Source organism: Rhinopithecus bieti, unplaced genomic scaffold, assembly GCF_001698545.2.
Source record: "Rhinopithecus bieti isolate Rb0 unplaced genomic scaffold, ASM169854v2 scaffold_15283, whole genome shotgun sequence".
Lineage (NCBI taxonomy): Eukaryota > Metazoa > Chordata > Mammalia > Primates > Cercopithecidae > Rhinopithecus > Rhinopithecus bieti.
This window is the reverse complement of record NW_016808172.1, coordinates 481079-498410: the sequence shown is the minus strand read 5'-3', so window position 1 is coordinate 498410 and position 17332 is coordinate 481079. Positions and strand designations below refer to the sequence as shown.

The 17332-nt window shown below is 59.7% G+C and overlaps 2 protein-coding genes across 3 annotated transcripts in view; both read right to left on the bottom strand.

Annotated features, from left to right (window-relative positions):
• The window catches only part of ABCA7 (ATP binding cassette subfamily A member 7), a 26055-nt gene extending 21270 nt beyond the window's left edge, over positions 1 to 4785 (bottom strand). The window contains exons 1-13 of the mRNA XM_017885657.1: positions 4694 to 4785; positions 4159 to 4295; positions 3460 to 3662; positions 3284 to 3377; positions 2916 to 3057; positions 2712 to 2824; positions 2492 to 2574; positions 2070 to 2150; positions 1647 to 1857; positions 1425 to 1564; positions 1125 to 1241; positions 519 to 686; positions 25 to 254 (exon numbers count right to left, since the gene is read on the bottom strand). Coding sequence (XP_017741146.1) covers positions 25 to 254; positions 519 to 686; positions 1125 to 1241; positions 1425 to 1564; positions 1647 to 1857; positions 2070 to 2150; positions 2492 to 2574; positions 2712 to 2824; positions 2916 to 3057; positions 3284 to 3377; positions 3460 to 3525 — 1445 coding nt within the window. The 5' untranslated portion in view covers positions 3526 to 3662; positions 4159 to 4295; positions 4694 to 4785. The remainder of the gene's footprint in view (positions 1 to 24; positions 255 to 518; positions 687 to 1124; positions 1242 to 1424; positions 1565 to 1646; positions 1858 to 2069; positions 2151 to 2491; positions 2575 to 2711; positions 2825 to 2915; positions 3058 to 3283; positions 3378 to 3459; positions 3663 to 4158; positions 4296 to 4693) is intronic.
• A 1412-nt stretch (positions 4786 to 6197) lies between these two features.
• CNN2 (calponin 2) lies at positions 6198 to 16474 on the bottom strand. 2 transcript variants are annotated; one of them, XM_017885643.1, is made up of 7 exons: positions 15975 to 16474; positions 12049 to 12170; positions 11151 to 11217; positions 10913 to 11050; positions 7490 to 7606; positions 7174 to 7320; positions 6198 to 6658 (listed from the first exon to the last, which is right to left on the bottom strand). In XM_017885643.1, exons 1-7 carry the CDS (start codon positions 16035 to 16037, stop codon positions 6299 to 6301), a joined length of 1014 nt encoding a protein of 337 aa, XP_017741132.1. In that variant the 5' UTR covers positions 16038 to 16474; the 3' UTR covers positions 6198 to 6298. The 2 variants fall into 2 exon arrangements, with proteins under 2 accessions (XP_017741132.1, XP_017741133.1); XM_017885644.1 differs by lacking the exon at positions 10913 to 11050.
• Positions 16475 to 17332: the final 858 nt, after the last annotated feature.

Below are 17332 nucleotides of genomic sequence, written 5' to 3'. Positions count from 1 at the left end.
CCCCCCCTCCCGCCCTAGCCTGACCTGTCCCTGATCTTATTGGTCCTGGTGACCACGTCAATGTCCATGCGGATTTTGATGAGCACGTGACCCGGGCCCAGGTCTCGGGTTGGGTGTTCTGTGGGGTCTGAAGAATCCTCAGGTCCCAAGAAGACGACGCCGGCCCAGAATCGATGTTCCGCCAGCAGTTGCAGGGCCCGCGACACCAGGGCTGCCTCTGAGGGTGCCGCCTCCAGCTTGTCCAAGGACAGGCACTGTGGGATGCGGGGTGAGTCCTAGGCGCTGGGGTCTGCCTGCCTCCTAGACCACTCCGCTGCTACCCCTGGACCTCGAGGCTGCGCCATGTTTTCCCCTCGTAGGCCCAGTGTGGGGCCGGCTCCCTCCTGAGATCTCTACAAATCCCGGGCTCTTACTAGGGCCGGGCCCGCCTCCCTCCCCCTGGGAACAGCAGGGTAGGAACCTCAGGGTGGGCCCTGCCTCCACGCTGAAATAGACCCCGCAGGTGGACGGCCCCTCACCTCCGTCACTTGGCCCAGCGTGCCCACCACGCGCCCCACAGCAGCATGTGCGTCCTGCCAGCTGTAGCCACCGCTCCCAGGGTCCAGAAAGGATCGCAGGGCCTCCATGCGGTCCTGGCCCCCAGGCCTGGGCTGCCTTCTTCCTTCGTCCTGCATTTGCAGGAGCCGCTGGGGGGCGCAGGTGAAAGTGAGAGTCTGGGTCGGACGCAGTGGCTCCCGCCTGTAATCCCAGCACTTTGGGAGGCCAAGGTGGGCAGATCACCTGAGGCCAGGAGTTCCGGACCAGCCTGGCCAACATGCTCTCTACTAAAAATACAAAAATTAGCTGAGAGCGTTGGCACATGCCTGTAACCCCAGATACTTGCGAGGCTGAAGCAGGAGAATTGCTCGAATCCAGGAGGTGGAGGTTGCAGTGGGCCAAGATCTTGCCACTGCAGTCCAGCCTGGGCAACAGAGCGAGACTCCATCTCTCAAAAAAAAAAAAAAAACACAAAACACCACCAACACCAAAGTGGAGGTCTGCATGGAGCCCGCCTTCCCATCCACCGGGCCTGTCTGCCCTCTCCACCGGGGAGCCACTTCCCGCCTCCCCAGCCCCACACACACCTGCAGCATGGCCACATTGGAACTGTCGTTCATGAAGGTGAAGATCTGGGGTCCCAGCACCTCCCACACCTCCCGGACATCCCTCAGCAGGGCCAGCTCCTCAAAGGTCCGGTTCACCTGCGGACAGCACCCCCTCCGCTAATGATCCTTCGCACGTATTGATCTCCCTCCATCAGCTAACTCCTACTTCTTCAAACCCAGTTTCCATGACCCTCTGGCCTGGCTCTGACCCACTGGACTGAGGGTACTGGATGGGTTCTGGCTGCCACCCTCCCACCCCAGCATCCAGGCTACCCCCACCTGGGCCATGAGCTTCCGGGTAAAAGGTGTATCTGGTGCAAACAGCAGCTTGCCCAGGATCAGAGGCTTCAGGCGTCTCCAGAGCAGGCGGGACAGCGGATGGTTGTCCAGGGCTCCAATCAGCTCTGAGCAGGCAGGGCCTGGGATGGGGGTGCCATGAGGCCCTGCCCCCATGCCCACCGCTCCACTTCCCAGGAGGGGAAACCAAGGTCAGTCACTCACTCAGGCTGCTGTCCGGCAGGGCTGATTCTGGCTCCTGCCTCACCAGGTCCATCAGGTCACTAGCCTTGTACCAGTTGAGGGAGGGGCCCACCGTGCTGCTAGGTCCCCTGGCACTGCAGAGGGCCTCAGACAGCAACTCCAGGGGCCCACCAGTCCCTCGGGGTCTGTGCAGCAGTGCCTGAAGCTCCACCAGGCTAGGCAGTGCCAGGATCTAGAGAGAGGTCACGAGACGGAGCTGACAGCGATCCCAACTTCAAGCCCTAACCAGGGCAGGGCACTGGGTCAGGGGCAGCCTCTCCCTCTCTTGCTAATTCTCCTGAAGACCCACCGAAGGGAAGTGTCCGGGCTGCCCCAGACCCTCCCGGTGCAGGCTGCCTGCCAACGTTGCCTGCATGGGGGTTGAGGATGGGTGGGGCCTCGTACCTCCTGGGCCAGGTCCTCAGCTGCCTCCAACAAGCTGTGCAAGGGCTCCTGGGCTTGACCCAGTGCCAACCCCAAGGGTTCCTGGGGAGAAAGATCACAAGGTTGACAATGACTTTGAGCGCTCACTAGGGGCCCAGCGCTCTGGCCAGCTCCCAGGCAGACCATACTATCATAGCCCTCAAAATAGGGAAACTGAGGCTCTGAGAGACACAGGGACTCATTCAAGATCTCACAGATGAGTCTTCATCACCGGGTCAGACACACTCTGTCTGGGCCCAGACAGAACAAGGAGTATCACTGCAGGGACCAGGGACAGCCTGGATGCCTGGAACGGGAGGTCCTTGGCCTGGGGTGGTGCAGTGCCAGGACATCCCCAGTGCAGTGTCCCAGGAAGTCAGTGCGGTCCCGTCCCCACACCCTACCGTATGCAGCAATGACATCAGCAGCTCCGCGACGTCCAGCATAGGTGGTTCCAGCGGAGACTGCTTGGTTGGTTGAGGCCGGGCTGGGGGAGGAGCACACAGGAGCATGGGGCTAGGGGCACACTGGCCTGAGGCACCCACCCCTACCCTGTGCCCATTTCATGGCCAGGCAAGTCGAGGCTCAGAACTCAGTCCTGCCAGAGGCCCCCGGCCTCCTCACCTGTGCTGGGTGCAGCCCTCAGCGTGGCGATCAGCTTCCCCAGGCCAGCCAGCGTCCTGTGGGCACTGGCCCCTCCCAGCACAGTGTGGGCATCGGCTAGCAGCCGGGAGACCCTGGGGACAGAGAGAGGGCAGGAGGCGGGGTTCCAGCGGGCACTGCAGCCCTGAGTTGGCAGGCCGGCCACACCCATTGCCTCTGGCTCACAGGGAGTTGTTGAAGTTGCTCAGATGCCCGGGCTCCTCACCCAGTGTCAGCTGTGGGAAGCAGGTGTTGTTCATGTTACAGATGAGACCCTGGAGCCAGGGCACGGTGCCCGCTGATGGCAGTGGCTTGTTGAGGAAGTGGCCTGCGGGGAGATGCCCGGTGCTGAGGCCCTATGGACTCTGTCTGACTCCACCCCCATCGGGTCGCCCGGCACTGCTTGTATGCCTCCAGCGTCGGAGCGCTCACTCCTATGCCATGTATTGGCGGTCTGGTAAAGGCTCCCTGACATGCCCTGGGGATCCCTGTGCACGGGGGACCCGTCTGCCTTCCCCTACACAGTTAAAGTGCCTGACCCCTCAGGGGCTCACATTCATGGTGCTCCAGGGGCGGGTGGGAGTGGCGAACAGCCACCAGGATGAAGAAGAGGAAGAGGGGCCACAGCAATTCGACCAGAAGCTGGACCTGGGGGAGAATAGGTGGGAGATGGTGGGGGACAGTAGGGGCTGCCGGCCCACCCGGCCCTGGTTGCACACCGAGGTGTTACCGGCTGTCTCCGGCGATACATGGAATTCTTCCAGAGCAGCAGCATCAGCTGTGTCCAGAAGGCCATGGTGAGACTGGGCGGGGGATGGGACAGAGAGGTCAGGACAACGGTCGGGCTGAAGACGTGCGGTGCAGCTGTGGGCAACTCTCTGCCCTTCTCTGAACCTCATTCCTCTATCCCACAGCGCAGCGTTCCTGGAAGCTCTGATTAGAGTCAGGCAAACACTAGTCACTTGATAAAGGGACTCCGCTACCCCCAGGGGTGGAGTAAACCAATGGGAGCTCAACCCGCAGCCGTCCTCGCATTTCATTGGCTGCCAGGACTGTCGCTCTGCGCAGAGCTGACAGTTGGGGACTTAAAGACCATCCTCTAATCCTCCAGGGACCGAGTTTGGGCTTAGCGCTGTCGTCACCAGGCTGCACCCCAAGCCTCACCTGGAAGCCTCTTCCAGGTCCTGACCCCCAGCCTCCTGCCTGGCCCAGCCCACGCAAGGGTTCCTTTGCCCTCACTGTTCTCCGAAGACAACAGCAACGAATATTGGCAGTGCTGGACATTTCACACGCCCAGCGGAAGTGCTAGATATCACCCCACTCTACAGAAGTGGAAACCGAGGCCCAAGAGAGAAAACCCAGGCACCCAGAGAGACAGGCAGTCGCACAGCTGGTGACACGACCCCAGTTCTGCCCACACTTGATGTACCATGATCGCTCAGAAGGACCTCGGGAGCCAGAGAAAGAGTCAGGCGAAGGGGCTGGGATAGAGACTCCTGGAGCCAGCGATTCCTGATCTCTTTACAATGGGCCGGTCCACCTCTGACACCGCTGGAGAATCTGAAGCTGACAGAGGGGCAGGAAGTTGCTAAAGGTGACCGGGCCGGAGCTGGGACCTCGGACCCAGACCCTTACGCCAGGGTTCGTTCCTTTACATCAAGCGGGACTTAGGATCTGGGGGAGCGGCCTCAGTTTCTCCATTTGTAAAATAGGGCAAGGGGGAGTGCAGTTCTAACGGGCCGGGGGCTGCAGGTGTGTGATTGGCAAAGGCCCTCTTAAGAGTCCTAGATGTCCGATGACCCCCTTGAGAATTAGTGGTCAATTCAGCCGCCCTCAACACTCACCGGAAGGAAAGGAAGGGTCAGAGACTGGACCCCCTAATTCCCAGGGAACGTGCATCCCTCCCGGCCCCAATCCCGCATTCTCGAGTCTCGGGGCTTCCTCCCTCTCCGAGTCCTTCTCACCGTTCCAGGGACTCCCCAGCTCTTGCCGCCTTCCCTCCGCCCTGCAGCAGGCAGGCAGCGCGGAGCCCTTACTTAAGCCAAGTGCCCCGAGCTTCCCCGCGCAGTTAGCAGCGCCGGGCCACGCCCTTGCCTCTGCACGCTGCTATTGGGTGGCCTGCCCGTCACTCACGGGACGGCTCCGTCGGAGCGGCGCGAGCCGAGGGAGGCGGCGGGATCACAGAAGGGCCTCGCTGAGCCGGATTTCTTAAAGGGACCGCGCCGTTCTTGCTGCATCACCGTAGGGTGGCGGGGTGCCCGGCTGGTCCCAGGCGGACCGGCCTCCGGGAAAGAGGCTGAGCTGTCTTTGGGGAGCCAGGCTGCCTCCCCACGTTGCATAGCCAGCTGCAATACCGCAGCTCCGGATTGCAGGAGTTCCCTCTGTGCCTGCTGTCCCCGGGGCTGGCCAGGCTCTCTCTAGTCTAGTCCAGACTCTGGGACTCCACTTGTCCGTCTGTAAAGTGGGGGTTCCACTAGAATCATTCGTCCATTCATTCATTCCACGAACGGTCCTCGGTTTCCGCAGTTGGACAAGGTGATGGCAGAAGGAAGGGGGCCAACATTCTAGAGGCTCAGGTCATAATGGTTACCCTGATTTTGAGGAAAACCCATTTCCCACTCTGGAAGAATTTATTTCACAGGCCGGAGGTGAAGCTGAAATGGGAGTGTGTGGGTCCACAGCTTTGAAAGCGCTGGGGAGAGTGAGAAGCGCGGGGAGGGCTCCCGCGGCGGAAGGCGGTGGCATTGCCGTTGGGGCTTTGAGGATAAATAGGAGTTCACCAGCGGGGAGACATCCAGGCTGAGGCCACGAGGCTTGCGTTGTGAGGCAGGGTGCAGCCAGAGCGCATCGAGAGCCTTTGAGGCAACTGCCTCCTCTCCAACTGGCCAGGAAGCTCAGCCTCTCCCTCTACCGCAAGTCCCGGCCCTTCAAATCATTCATTCCACCCAGACTCACCTGTGACTTCAGCTTTTACTCCTCCTCCCAGTGGTGAGCTGGACATTTTCCCCTTGATCTCCCCATCCCCAAGACCCCACTCTACCCACAAAAGCATCAAAGCAAAACACGCCCTCATCGACGCCAACTCTCTCAGCCACCTTTTCTTCTTACAAACAGAGGTTTTATTGCGTTTGGTCCACAATCGTATTTCACATTATCTCATGGAGCAGGGCCCCTGGGTGGGGGTCCCTGTGCAGTACTTGGCAGGGCATGTGGCCAGGGGAAGATGGAGCAGTATAGCTTGTGGAGCCCAGAAAGGAGGCGGGTTGGGGGCTCCTTAAAACCTACTGAGGGGCCGGGCATGGTGACTCACACCTATAATCTCAGCACTTGAGGAGGCCGAGGCGGGTGGATCACATCTGAGGCCAGGAGTTCGAGACCAGCCTGGCCAACATGAAGAAACCCCGTCTCCACTAAAAATACAAAAATTAGCCGGGCGTGGTGGAGCACCTGCAGTCCCAGCTACGNGCTGCCTGATCCCACGCTGCCTGATCCCATGCTGCCTGATCCCACGCTGCCTGATCCCATGCTGCCACTCACAGACCCTTGGTTGATTGGCAGCACTGAACCGGCTAAGAAAAAAAACAAAGATGAAAACACAGAAAAACCCAGAAACCCAGACGGGGAGACGATGTGGGAAGAGAGCGTGCTGGGAGCCTCAGTAGCTGGCCTCCTCCTGGTAGTAAGGGGATATTCAGGGACCTCCCCGGGTCCGGGCAGTCGCCAGCGCCTGAGGGAGCCCCATCGGCCACTGTGCCTTGCGGGCAATACTTGGGGTCATATATCTGTCGGCCCAGGCCGAAGACCTGGCCGCTCTGGTTGGCGCCCTGCGTGTAGCCCATCTGCAGGGACATAGAGGAGTTGTCACACTTGTCGGTTCCCAGCTTGGTGTCATAGATGTGCCGCCGCGTCCCGGGAGCCGTCATGCCCACCTGGAGAGGAAGGAAGGGTGGAGCAGGTCACGATGGAGAAGAGGGGACCTTCACTGGGTGCAGTGGCTCACGCCTGTAATCCCAGCATTTTGGGATGCCGAGATGGGCGGATCACCTAAGCCCAGAGGCGGAGGTTGCAGTGAGCCGAGATTGCACCACTGTGCTCCAGCCTGGACAACAGAGTGAGATCTTGTTTCAAAATAAATAAATAAATAAAATAAATAAAGATAAAAAAAAAAAAAGAAGAGGAATTGGGTGGACCTTTGGGCAGTCCTTAAGGGAAAATGAGACAGGGTGAGGTAGTAACTTCCCCAGGCACCCACAGCCAGGTGGAAACGACAGAGGTTGAAATCCAAGACGGAGACAGAGCGCGGGAAGGGAAGTCGGAGGTGGTCTAGGGAAGGGACTGAGACGGAGAGCGGGGAGGGAAGCCGGAGGTGGCCTTGGGGAGGGGCCGACACCACAGATTGTGGCGGGACAGGGAGGGGCGTCTGGGGCACCCGGGCGAGCCCCACCTGGCTCGCACACTTGTTTGTGCCCATTTGGAGGCTGATGGTCGAGTGGTCCATGGGGGGCAGGATATGGTTCTTGGGGTCATAGAGATGCCTCCTCGTGCCGTACGCGGTCATGCCCGACTGGCTGGCGCATTTGTTGGTGCCCATCTGCAGGGAGGTTCACGGGAGAGGTCAGACTGCATCCAACAAGTTTCCAGTCCCTCCCCGAACCTGAGGGAGCACAGGGCTCCACGTTGCTGTCCCCCAACGCCGCTGTCCCCCAACACCGTCGTCCCCCAATGCTGTGGTCCCTGGGGCTGGGGGAGCTGTCACCCACCTGCAGTCCGATGACACACTGGCCGGCCTTCATGGTGGCGTCGTCGAAATTCCGCTCCTGCTTTTCCGAGTACTTGACGCCGATGTCCACCCCGCTCTGCAGCCCCTTAGTCTTGGCCTGGGTGGAGGGAAAAGGGCCAGGAGTACCAGGAGAGGGCAGCCAGGGACCTTAGATGCAGGCCTTGAGGGTGGCACAGAGACCAGGCCACAGCCTGTCCCCTCCGCCTGCCGCGCAGAGCCCTCAGGCATGTTTCTAGGTGTCCAGGACTCCACACACTCCACACACCCATCATCATACAGCTGTTTCAGATTTTTTTTTTTTTTTTTTTGAGACGGAGTCTCGCTCTGTCGCCCGGGCTGGAGTGCAGTGGCCGGATCTCAGCTCACTGCAAGCTCCGCCTCCCGGGTTCACGCCATTCTCCTGCCTCAGCCTTCCGAGTAGCTGGGACTACAGGCGCCCGCCACCTCGCCTGGCTAGTTTTTTTTTTTTTTGTATTTTTTAGTAGAGACGGGGTTTCATCATGTTAGCCAGGACGATCTCGATCTCCTGACCTCGTCATCTGCCTGCCTCAGCCTCCCAAAGTGCTGGGATTACAGGTGTAAGCCACCGCGCCTGGCCCATTTTTTTTTTTTTTTTTTTGGAGATGGAGTCTGCTCCTGTCACCCCAGGCCTGGAGTGGCAGTGGTGGCATCTCGCTCACTGCAAACTCTTCCTCCCGGGTTCAAGCGATTCTGCTGCCTCAGCCTCCAATGCTGGAATGTACAGGGCGCCTGCCACCATGCCCAGCTAATTTTGTATTTTTAGTAGAAACGGGGTTCACCATGGTTTGCCAGGCTGGTCCTTGAAACTCCTGGCCTCAAGTCATCCAGCCTGCCTCGGCCTCCGAAAGTGCTGGGAATTACAGGCGTGAGTCACAGCGCCCGCCCACGGGGCTGTTCCAATCCCAGTTGGTCCCTTCTTTAGGCACAGCTCAGGTTTCCAGGGCTCAGGCCAAGAACTGGTGGGCACGGGGAGGTGGTTTTTCACCTCCCCTCTCTTACCTTACTACCACTCTGCTCCTACCAATCCCCAGGCACCCTGCCAGGCCACTGGCACTGCCCTCACTGGGATGCCTGCCCAATCTCCCTGAACGCGCCATTCCCCATGTGAGTGTTACCAGGCAGCCACAGTGGGCTTCTGAAAACACCATTTGGACTAGTTATCCCAGGAGAAAATTAGCGCCCTCCCCCTTCCTCTAACAGCCCAGGCCAGTTCCAATGTTGAGACCTTACTGTTCCTTCTTTGCCGCAAGACACGCATCCCACCACACTCCCAGACTGCACCAGACACCGTCCCACCCACGGCTCCCGGACTAACCCCAGACACCTCCCACCACGCTCACCGGACTGCCCCAGACCACCGTGTCCCACCACGCTCCAGGTCTACACCAGACACCGGTAACCACCACGCTCCCAGACTGCACCAGACACGGCGTCCCACCACGCTCCCGGACTGCCCCAGACACCGTCCCACCCACGCTCAAGGTTCTACACCAGACACCGCCGTCCACCCACGCTCCGGGGTCTAACACCAGACACCGTCCCACCCACGCTCTCCCGGACTGCCCAGACACCGCGTCCCACCCACGCTCCGGGACTGCCCAGACACTGTCCCAACCCACGCTACGGGTCCTACACCAGCACGCGTCTCACCCACGCTACGGTTTTTTTCCTACACCAGACAGCCGGGCGTCCCACCACGGCTCCCGGGGACCTTGCCCCAGACACTGTCCCACCCATGCTCCCGGACTACCCCAGACACCGTCCCACCACGTCTACACCAGACACCGCGTCCCACCCACGCTACGGGTCTAACACAGACACCGGGTCCCACCACCCTCCCGGACTGCCCCTCAGACACCACGTCCCACCCAGCATCCCGGACTGCCCCAAGACACGTCCCACCCACGCTCCCGGACTAACCCAGACACCGTCCCACCCACGCTAACGGGTCTACACCAGAACATCAGCGTCTCACCCACGCTCCAGGTCTTACACCAGACACCGCGTCCCACCGACGCTCCGGTCTACACCAGAGCCCGTCCCACCCACGTCCCCGGACTGCACCAGACAACCGTCCCACCCACGCTCCCGGACTAACCCCAGACACCGTCCCACCCACGCTCCCGACTGCCCAGACACCCGTCCTACCCACGCATACGGGTCTACACCAGACACCGCGTCCACCCCCCTCGCCGGACTGCACCAGACACGCGTCCCACCCACGCTCCCGGACTGAACCAGACAGCCGCGTCCCACCCACAGGGCTTCCGGTCCTACACCGACACCCGTCCCCACCCAGGCTCTCCGGAACTGCACCAGACACCGTGTCCACCCACGCTCACCGGACTGACCAGACACCAAGCGTCCCACCCACGCTTCCGGTCTACACCAGACAGTCCACCCCCCTGCTCCCGGACTGCACCAGACACCGCGTCCCACCCACGCTCCCGGACTGCACCAGACACCCTCCCACCCACGCTCCTGGTCTGGGCTTGAGGGTCACTAGATGCTCAACATTGGTGTAATTCTTCTCCTTCAAGGCATTTCTCCCAGTTTACAGCTTATTTATTACTTTTGGTATTATTATTTTTTGAGAGAGTCTTGCTGTGTTGCCCAGGTTGGAGGGCAGTGGTGCGGTCAGCTCACTGCAACCTCTAACTCCTTGGCTCAACCTCCCAAGGAGCTGGGATTACAGGCGCGTGCCACCACACCCAGCTAATTTTTGTATTCTTAGTAGAGATGGGATTTCACCATGTTGGCCAGAATGGTCTCGAACTCCTGAGCTCAAGTGATCCTCCCACCTTGGCCTCCCGAAGTACTGGGATTACAGGTGTGAGCCACCACGCCTGGCCAGAGCTTACATATAATGCGTAATAAAATGCTGTGTTCACTTTTGCATGCCTCCCCCATCAGACTGAACTCCATAAAGGGGTAGACCATGTCTTTCCTGTTCACCAAGGAATCCGAAGTGCCTGGCACCTTGTGGATGCTCAGAAATATTTGCAAACGAGGCCAGGCTCGGTGGCTCACGCCTATAATCCCAGCACTTTGGGAGTCCGAGGCGGGCGGATCACCCGGTCAAGAGTTCAAGACCAGCCTGGCCAGCATGGTGAAACCCCATCTCTACTAAAAATACAGCAATTAGCCGGGCGTGGTGGCAGGTGCCTGTAATCCCAGCTAATTGGGAGGCTGAGGCAGGAGGATCGCTTGAACCTGGAAGGCGGAGGTTGCAGTGAGCTGAGATCACACCACTGCACCCCAGCCTGAGTGACAGAGACTCCGTCTCAAAAACAAACAAAAATTTGCAAACACGTGAATGCAACAGCTACATTCATCCCGCTGTGTGACTCTGGGCAGGTGGCTGCCCCTCTCTGGGCCTCACCTTCCCCGCCAGGGCGAGAAGAGACACCTGCACCTGTGTCATGTTCCCACTCTCAAACAGGTCGTTGGCCTCAAACAGGTCCACGGGGTTCATGCCGTAGCTGACCATGGCCTTGATGAAGTTGGACAGGTTTTCTAGCTGGGAGGAGGCAGGAGAGGGACAGTGAGTGGGCCTCAGTCTCCCCACCTGTTAGATGGGCCCCCAGCACCATCCCTACTCCGCCCCACCAGCCCCTCACCTGGTGCCAGTTCTGCATGGAGCGGTTGATCTTGGGGACGGAGCCCGGCTGTAGCTTGTTCATGAGTCTGGAGGGCACAATATGGGGTGGGGGGAACAGAAACCTCCATGAACAATGAAGAATTGTGAAGGCCCGATGCTGATCTCAGCCAAGCTCACACCTTCCAGGGCAAATTCACTGCCTCTCCCCAGGCCTCAGTTTCCACTCCTTTTTTTTTTTTTTTTTGAGACTGAGTCTGGCTCTATCACCCAGACTGGAGTGCAATGACACTATCTAGGCTCACTGCCACCTCCACCTCCCGGGTTCAAGTGATTCTCCTGCCTCAGCCTCCCAAGTAGCTGGGATTACAGGCGCCCACCACCACGCCCAGCTAATTTTTGCATTTTTAGTAGAGACGGGGTTTCCCTATGTTGTCCAGGTTGGTCTCGAACTCCTGACCTCGTGATCCATCCACCTCAGCCTCCCAAAGTGCTGGGATTACAAGCGTGAGCCACCATCCTGGGCCTCAAGTTTCCACTATTATAAAGTAACCTTTGGCCGGGTTTGGTGGCTCAGGCCTGTAATCCCAGCACTTTGGAAGGCCGAGGAAGGCAGATCACGCGAGGTCGGGAATTCAAGACCAGCCTGGCCAACATGGCGAAACTCCTTCTCTACTAAAAATACAAAAAAAATTAGCCAGGCGTGGTGGCAGTCGCCTGTAATCCCAGCTACTCGGGAGGCTGAGGCAGGAGAATCACTTGAACTTGGGAGGCAGAGGTTGCAGTGAGCCGAGATCGTGCCATTGCATTCCAGCCTGGGCGACAGAGCCAGACTCCGTCTCAAAAAAAAAAAAAAAAAAGAGTGAGAACAACCAAGATTCGTTAAGTGTGAGACAGCCCAGGCCCCTGCGTGCACTCACGTGCATAAGATAGTTCCGTCCTTCAAGCCCTTTTGGAAGTCGGGGCCGATGGAGAGGCCGGTGAGTCCCTCAATCCAGGTGCGGAGCTCTTCCTCCTTCTGAGGGTCATATTTGGACAGGAGCTGGTGGAGCAAAGGGCATGAGACTGAGCTGGGGTGGGGGCACCCCGGGCACGAGTCCCCCAGAAGCTCTGGACAGGGTGGGACCGGGGACTCCAGGGCAACAGGAGACAGAGGGGCCTGGAGGTTCCCCCTCACCACACCCACCCAGATGCTCCCTTTTCCCATCATTAGGGGCACCCCAGCCACTGCAGGCAGGCACAGATAAACCACCCTGCAAGCCGGCAGACAACCGTCTCAGCACTCACTGATGTACATCAGCCTTAATCCACTCTGGGTGTAGGACAACCTGGCCAGATCTGCCCCCGCGCCCTGCCTTCTCACCTCTCCGCTACATCACACATGACATTTACTACCTCAACCACCTGAAAGTATACCATTTAGCAGCGTTTTGTACATTTGCAATGTTGTGCAACCACCACCGCTTTTTTCTTTTTTTTTTGAGACAGTCTCACTCTGTCGCCCAGGCTGGAGTGCAGTGGTGTGATCTCGGCTCACTGCAAGCTCCGCCTCCCGGGTTCAAGCGATTTTTCTGCCTCAGCCTCCTGAGTAGCTGAGACTACAGGTGCGTGCCACCACGCCTGGCTAATTTTTTTATTTTTAGTAGAGACGGGATTTCACCGTGTTGGCCAGGCTGGTCTCGAATTCCTGACCTCATGATCTGCCCACCTCAGCCTCCCAAAGTGCCGGGATTACAGGCGTGAGCCACCGCGCCGGGACTGGATCCTGCTTCTTAGCAACTCCCGAAGAAGTTGCCCCGGAGGCTGACCGCCTCTGGTCATGCACCTAGCTCCTTGCCACTAACTCCCTGCCACCTTCCTCCACCCGGCCATTCCAGTTTTCTTGGCCTTCGGTGCTCGGAGACACCGCCATGGGGGAATGGGCTGTGTGCTCCTGGGCAGAGGGTGTGCACCGGTGGGGACCTTGAGCGTCCCTATCCAGCCACTAGTGACCGCGGAGACAGCACTGAGGCAGACGGCAAAGCATATACGGGACCATAAGCACAGGGGCAGGTCGTGTAGTGGGAGCAGGAGATAAACGCTGGAGGGAAAATAAAGTAGGGTTGGGGCCAGGCGTGGTAGCTCACACCTATAATCCCAGCACTTTGGGAGGCCAAGGTGGGTGGATCATCTGAGGTCAGGAGTTCAAGACCAGACTAGCCCACATGGTGAAATCCCGTCCCTACTAAAAAACAAAAAAAAAAATGAGCTGGGCGTGGTGGTGTGCACCTGTAGTCCCAGCTACTTGGGAGGCCAAGGCAGGAGAATTGCTTCAACCCGGGAGGCCGAGGAGGCAGTGAGCTGAGATCGGGATACTTCACTCTAGTCTGGAAAAGAGTGAGCCTCTGTCTTAAAAAAAAAAGAAAGGGAGGGAGGGAGGGAAGGATCCAATCAAATCCCTCTCCCTGCTCTGCACCGAATTCCCCAGGTTCCCTAGAACAGTTCCCTTCAGCCTCTGCTTCCTCATCTCTTTCTGGAATCATTTGTGTAGGGTTCCCTGACCTGGACCTGCCTGGAATTATTCGGGTAGCGTCCCCTGACCTGGACCTATCTGGAAACAGCTGGTAGCCCAGAGGAGGCAAAGGCGGGGAGGCCTCCCCACACCAGCTCACAGCCCATCCAGCTCGGCTTCCCATGGCTGGAGGGCAGCCCCGCCCAGCTGGCAACCTTGATCCGAGGAATGCGAACAGGCAGCTGCTGGGTACTCAGCCCTGCCTTGCCCAGTTGCACCACATCTCTGCTGGCTCAGGGGCCCAGGGGTCCCTGGCAGAGGCGCCTGGCCTGGCCCCACCCCCAGCGGCCACCGTCCTCCGCCCCCCCGCCCCCCGCTGCCCGGCTGCCGGCCTTCCAGCACATTCCCGTTCACCACAAACTGCCAGGAATGCGCGCTGCCTCCCCAGCTAAATCTGAACCAGCTGTTCCCAGCGGGTCCGGACCCCCAAGCCGGGATGCAAGGCCGCAGACACGGTGGATCCGAGCCGCCTCGGTGCCATCCTGCCAGGAGTAAACTGAGCCACGGGGGAGCGGGGGAGAAAGAGAGCAGTCTCTGGCTGTTTTAAGCAGCCGGTAAAGCGGTAAAGCGGGTGTGAGCGGAAGCCGGGGGAGGGGAAGCTGGTGTCTAATTGGTATGCAACCCTTCCGTGACCCTGGCAAGCTGGCGACACCTTGCCCACCCTCCAAAGAGACAGACTGAGGGTTGCGCGGGGAGCCTGCGAAGCAGCTCTGCCAGCCTCTGCCCTCACCCCCGCCAGGGCAGGTATTGACCTGCCCCCACCCCACCCCATCTCCGGAAGCCGCCCCACCCTCCTGTACCCTCTCCTACTTCCGCAGGCGCAGCAGGTACTGGGTTCCGGTCTTGGCCCTGCCACTTGCGGGCTGTGTGGCCCTGGGCAGCTGGAATGACGTCTCTGAGGTCCCCAAGGACACTGGTACCCTTAGCCGGCCGTGTGCAGGGTGCAGCAGGGTGCCCACCCCACTACACGGGGGGCTCTGTGAATTCAGGGTGCAGATGGCCCCTTGGAGGAGGAGTTGTGAGCCCCGGGCTCGGGACCCTGGGCTCAGGCCTTTGCTGCCCCAACCCTCGGTCTCCCTTTTTGGCCAAGAGCTGGTCTGAAGGCTTGCAGGGGCTCACAGCAGAGAAGCAGGAATTCTCCCTCCAGTCTGTGGGCCCTGGAGTGCCGCCGGGGCAGGTGGCTGTCGGGACTGGCAGGGCCAGTGCCCTCAGAGCGTGCAGGGGCAGGTTCCCCTGCAGAAGCCAGCTGTAAGGACACCTTCCCAGGTGCCCAGTGGGTGTTGGGGGTGGGGGTGGGCGGGGACGACACCCCGCTCTAGCTGGAAGGTCCTGGAGGGTCAGGTCCGGGTCCTCTCTGTGGATCTGGCATCACAGCCCCCGCCCCCCACTCACTTTCCCTAGGAATCCTGTCCAGGACCCTGCTGTGTGACCCTGCGAAGCATCTGGCCTTCTCTGAGCCAGAACCACAAGTGCTTTCTTAAAAAGTGTCTCCCATAGCCCTGGTTTTTTTTTTTTTTTTTTTTATAGAGACGGGGTTTCACCGTATTGCCCAGACTGGGCTCAAGCCATCCACCCAGCTCCACCTCCCAAAGTTCCGGGATTACAGGCGTGAGCCACCGCGACCTGCCAGGCCCCAGCTCTTGCTTCCAGGTTACAAAACCCCACATATCTTAGGGCCACCTTCAGAGAACCTCTTTGTTATCCGTTTAAATTCGTCAGATGGGGACAAAGAGAACATGCAAAGCAGCTACCACTTCTCCCTGCAAGACACCCCCAAGGTGTCCGAGAGGCCAGGAAATTCCTGTGTGGGGGGTAACACTTCTCAAAAACCACTGGGCCCTGCCCCTTCCCCTCCCAAAGCTACGAGGACCCAAAAGCAGAAGTGTGGCCAGGAGATGACAGGATTGCTGGGGTCCCCCCAGATCGCCAGAGCGTTGTCGGCCCTTGAACGGACCTGCTCCAAGGTTGCGAGGGTGCCAGGGGCTTCACACGTGGGGGTCCTGGGGCCATGGGGAGGGAAGGACGTCAGACCCAACTACCCCTAGATGTTGGGGGGATGAATGGGGTCATTCTTCCCCCAGAATCTCAGACCTGGCTGCTCCCCTAGATTCGCGGGAGCCTCGGGGATGCCCGGAGACACCCCCCCTCCAGACGTCAGGGAGAACAAGGGCCCCTCCGCCCCGGGTCTCCAAGCTCCCTGCCCGGGAGGTGCTGGGGGGCCTGGGGGCTCCTGCACGGGTCCGAGCGTGCGACGGCCGCGCTGTGGGGGGGGACAAGGGGGCGCCCCTCACTCACCCGGTTCTTGACCTCGGCCGACAGCCCGTACGAGGGGCCCTTGTTGAACTGCGTGGAGCTCATGGCTGGCTGGCGGGCGGCGGGACGGGGCCGGACGGGACGGGACGGGACCGCCGGGCGGGCGCGGGGTTGGGACGCGCTGGGCTCCGCGCGCCACGCCCCCGCCGCTGATTGGCCCGGAGCGCAAATGTCCTTATAAGGCCTGGAGGCGCCGAATTCCTGCGGCCACGGACTTCCTGAGAACCTCGGTCGCCCCCGGACGCCCGCCCGGGCACAGCACCCCCGTCACCAGAGGCCCGGAGGGGCCCCCGCCCCCTTTGACGCCACGGGAAACTGAGGCAGGGAGGGACCAAGGCCGCCTGGACGTGGCGCTCCTGCCGGCTCCCTGCTGAGAGCTCCTGGGCGGCTCTCACTCTTTCTCTGTCTCAGACTCCTCTTCTGCCAGACAGGGGAGGGGAGAAGGCTTCCTTTGGGGCAGGAATGAGGGTCTCTCTCTGCCACTTAGAGGCGTCTAACCCCTTCCCAGGGAACTCTACTAGCTGGGAGGTGGACTAGGGAACCAGGCCAGGTTCCTCAGAGAAGGGGCCTTTGGAGCTGGGGCTTTGATGGATGAGTAGGAGTTTGTTAGTCCAAAAGAGAATAGGATTCTTACTGGGTGCGGTAGCTTGCACCTGGAGTTCTAGCTACTCTGGAAGCTGAGGCCGAAGGGAGAGGATCCTCGACCTCCAGGAGGTCGAGGCTGGAGTGAGTTATCATCACAACATTGCGCTCCAGCAGCCTGGGCAACAGAGCAAGAGCCTGTCTTTAAAAATCAATAAATAAGACCGGGCGCGGTGGCTCACGCCTGTAATCCCAGCACTTTGGGAGGCCGAGGCGGCTGGATCACAAGGTCAGGAGATTGAGACCATCCTAGCTAACGTGGTGACACCCCGTCTCTACTAAAAACTACAAAAAAACTAGCCGGGCGCGGTGGCGGGCGCCTGTAATCCCAGCTACTCGGAGGCTGAGGCAGGAGAATGGCGTGAACCCAGGAGGCGGAGCTTGCAGTGAGTCGAGATCGCGCCACTCACTCCAGCCTGGGCGACAGAGAGAGATTCTGTCTCAAAAATAAAAATAAATAAATAAACAAAAATAAATATGGCCGGGCGCGGTGGCTCAAGCCTGTAATCCCAGCACTTTGGGAGGCGGAAACGGGAGGATCACGAGGTCAGGAGATCGAGACCATCCTGGCTAACCCAGTGAAACCCCGTCTCTACTAAAAAATACAAAAAAACTAGCCGGGCGAGGTGGCGGGCGCCTGTAGTCCTAGCTACTGGGGAGGCTGAGGCAGGAGAATGGTGTTAACCCAGGAGGCGGAG

Coding starts and splice junctions, on each gene's coding strand:
- CNN2 (XM_017885643.1), bottom strand. CDS start 16,037: ATGAGCTCCACGCAGTTCAACAAGGGCCCCTCGTACGGGCTGTCGGCC. Junction 11,051..11,150: donor CCATGCAGAACTGGCACCAG/GTGAGGGGCTGG, acceptor GCCTCCTCCCAG/CTAGAAAACCTGTCCAACTT. Junction 7,321..7,489: donor AGTGTGTCATCGGACTGCAG/GTGGGTGACAGC, acceptor ACCTCCCTGCAG/ATGGGCACCAACAAATGCGC.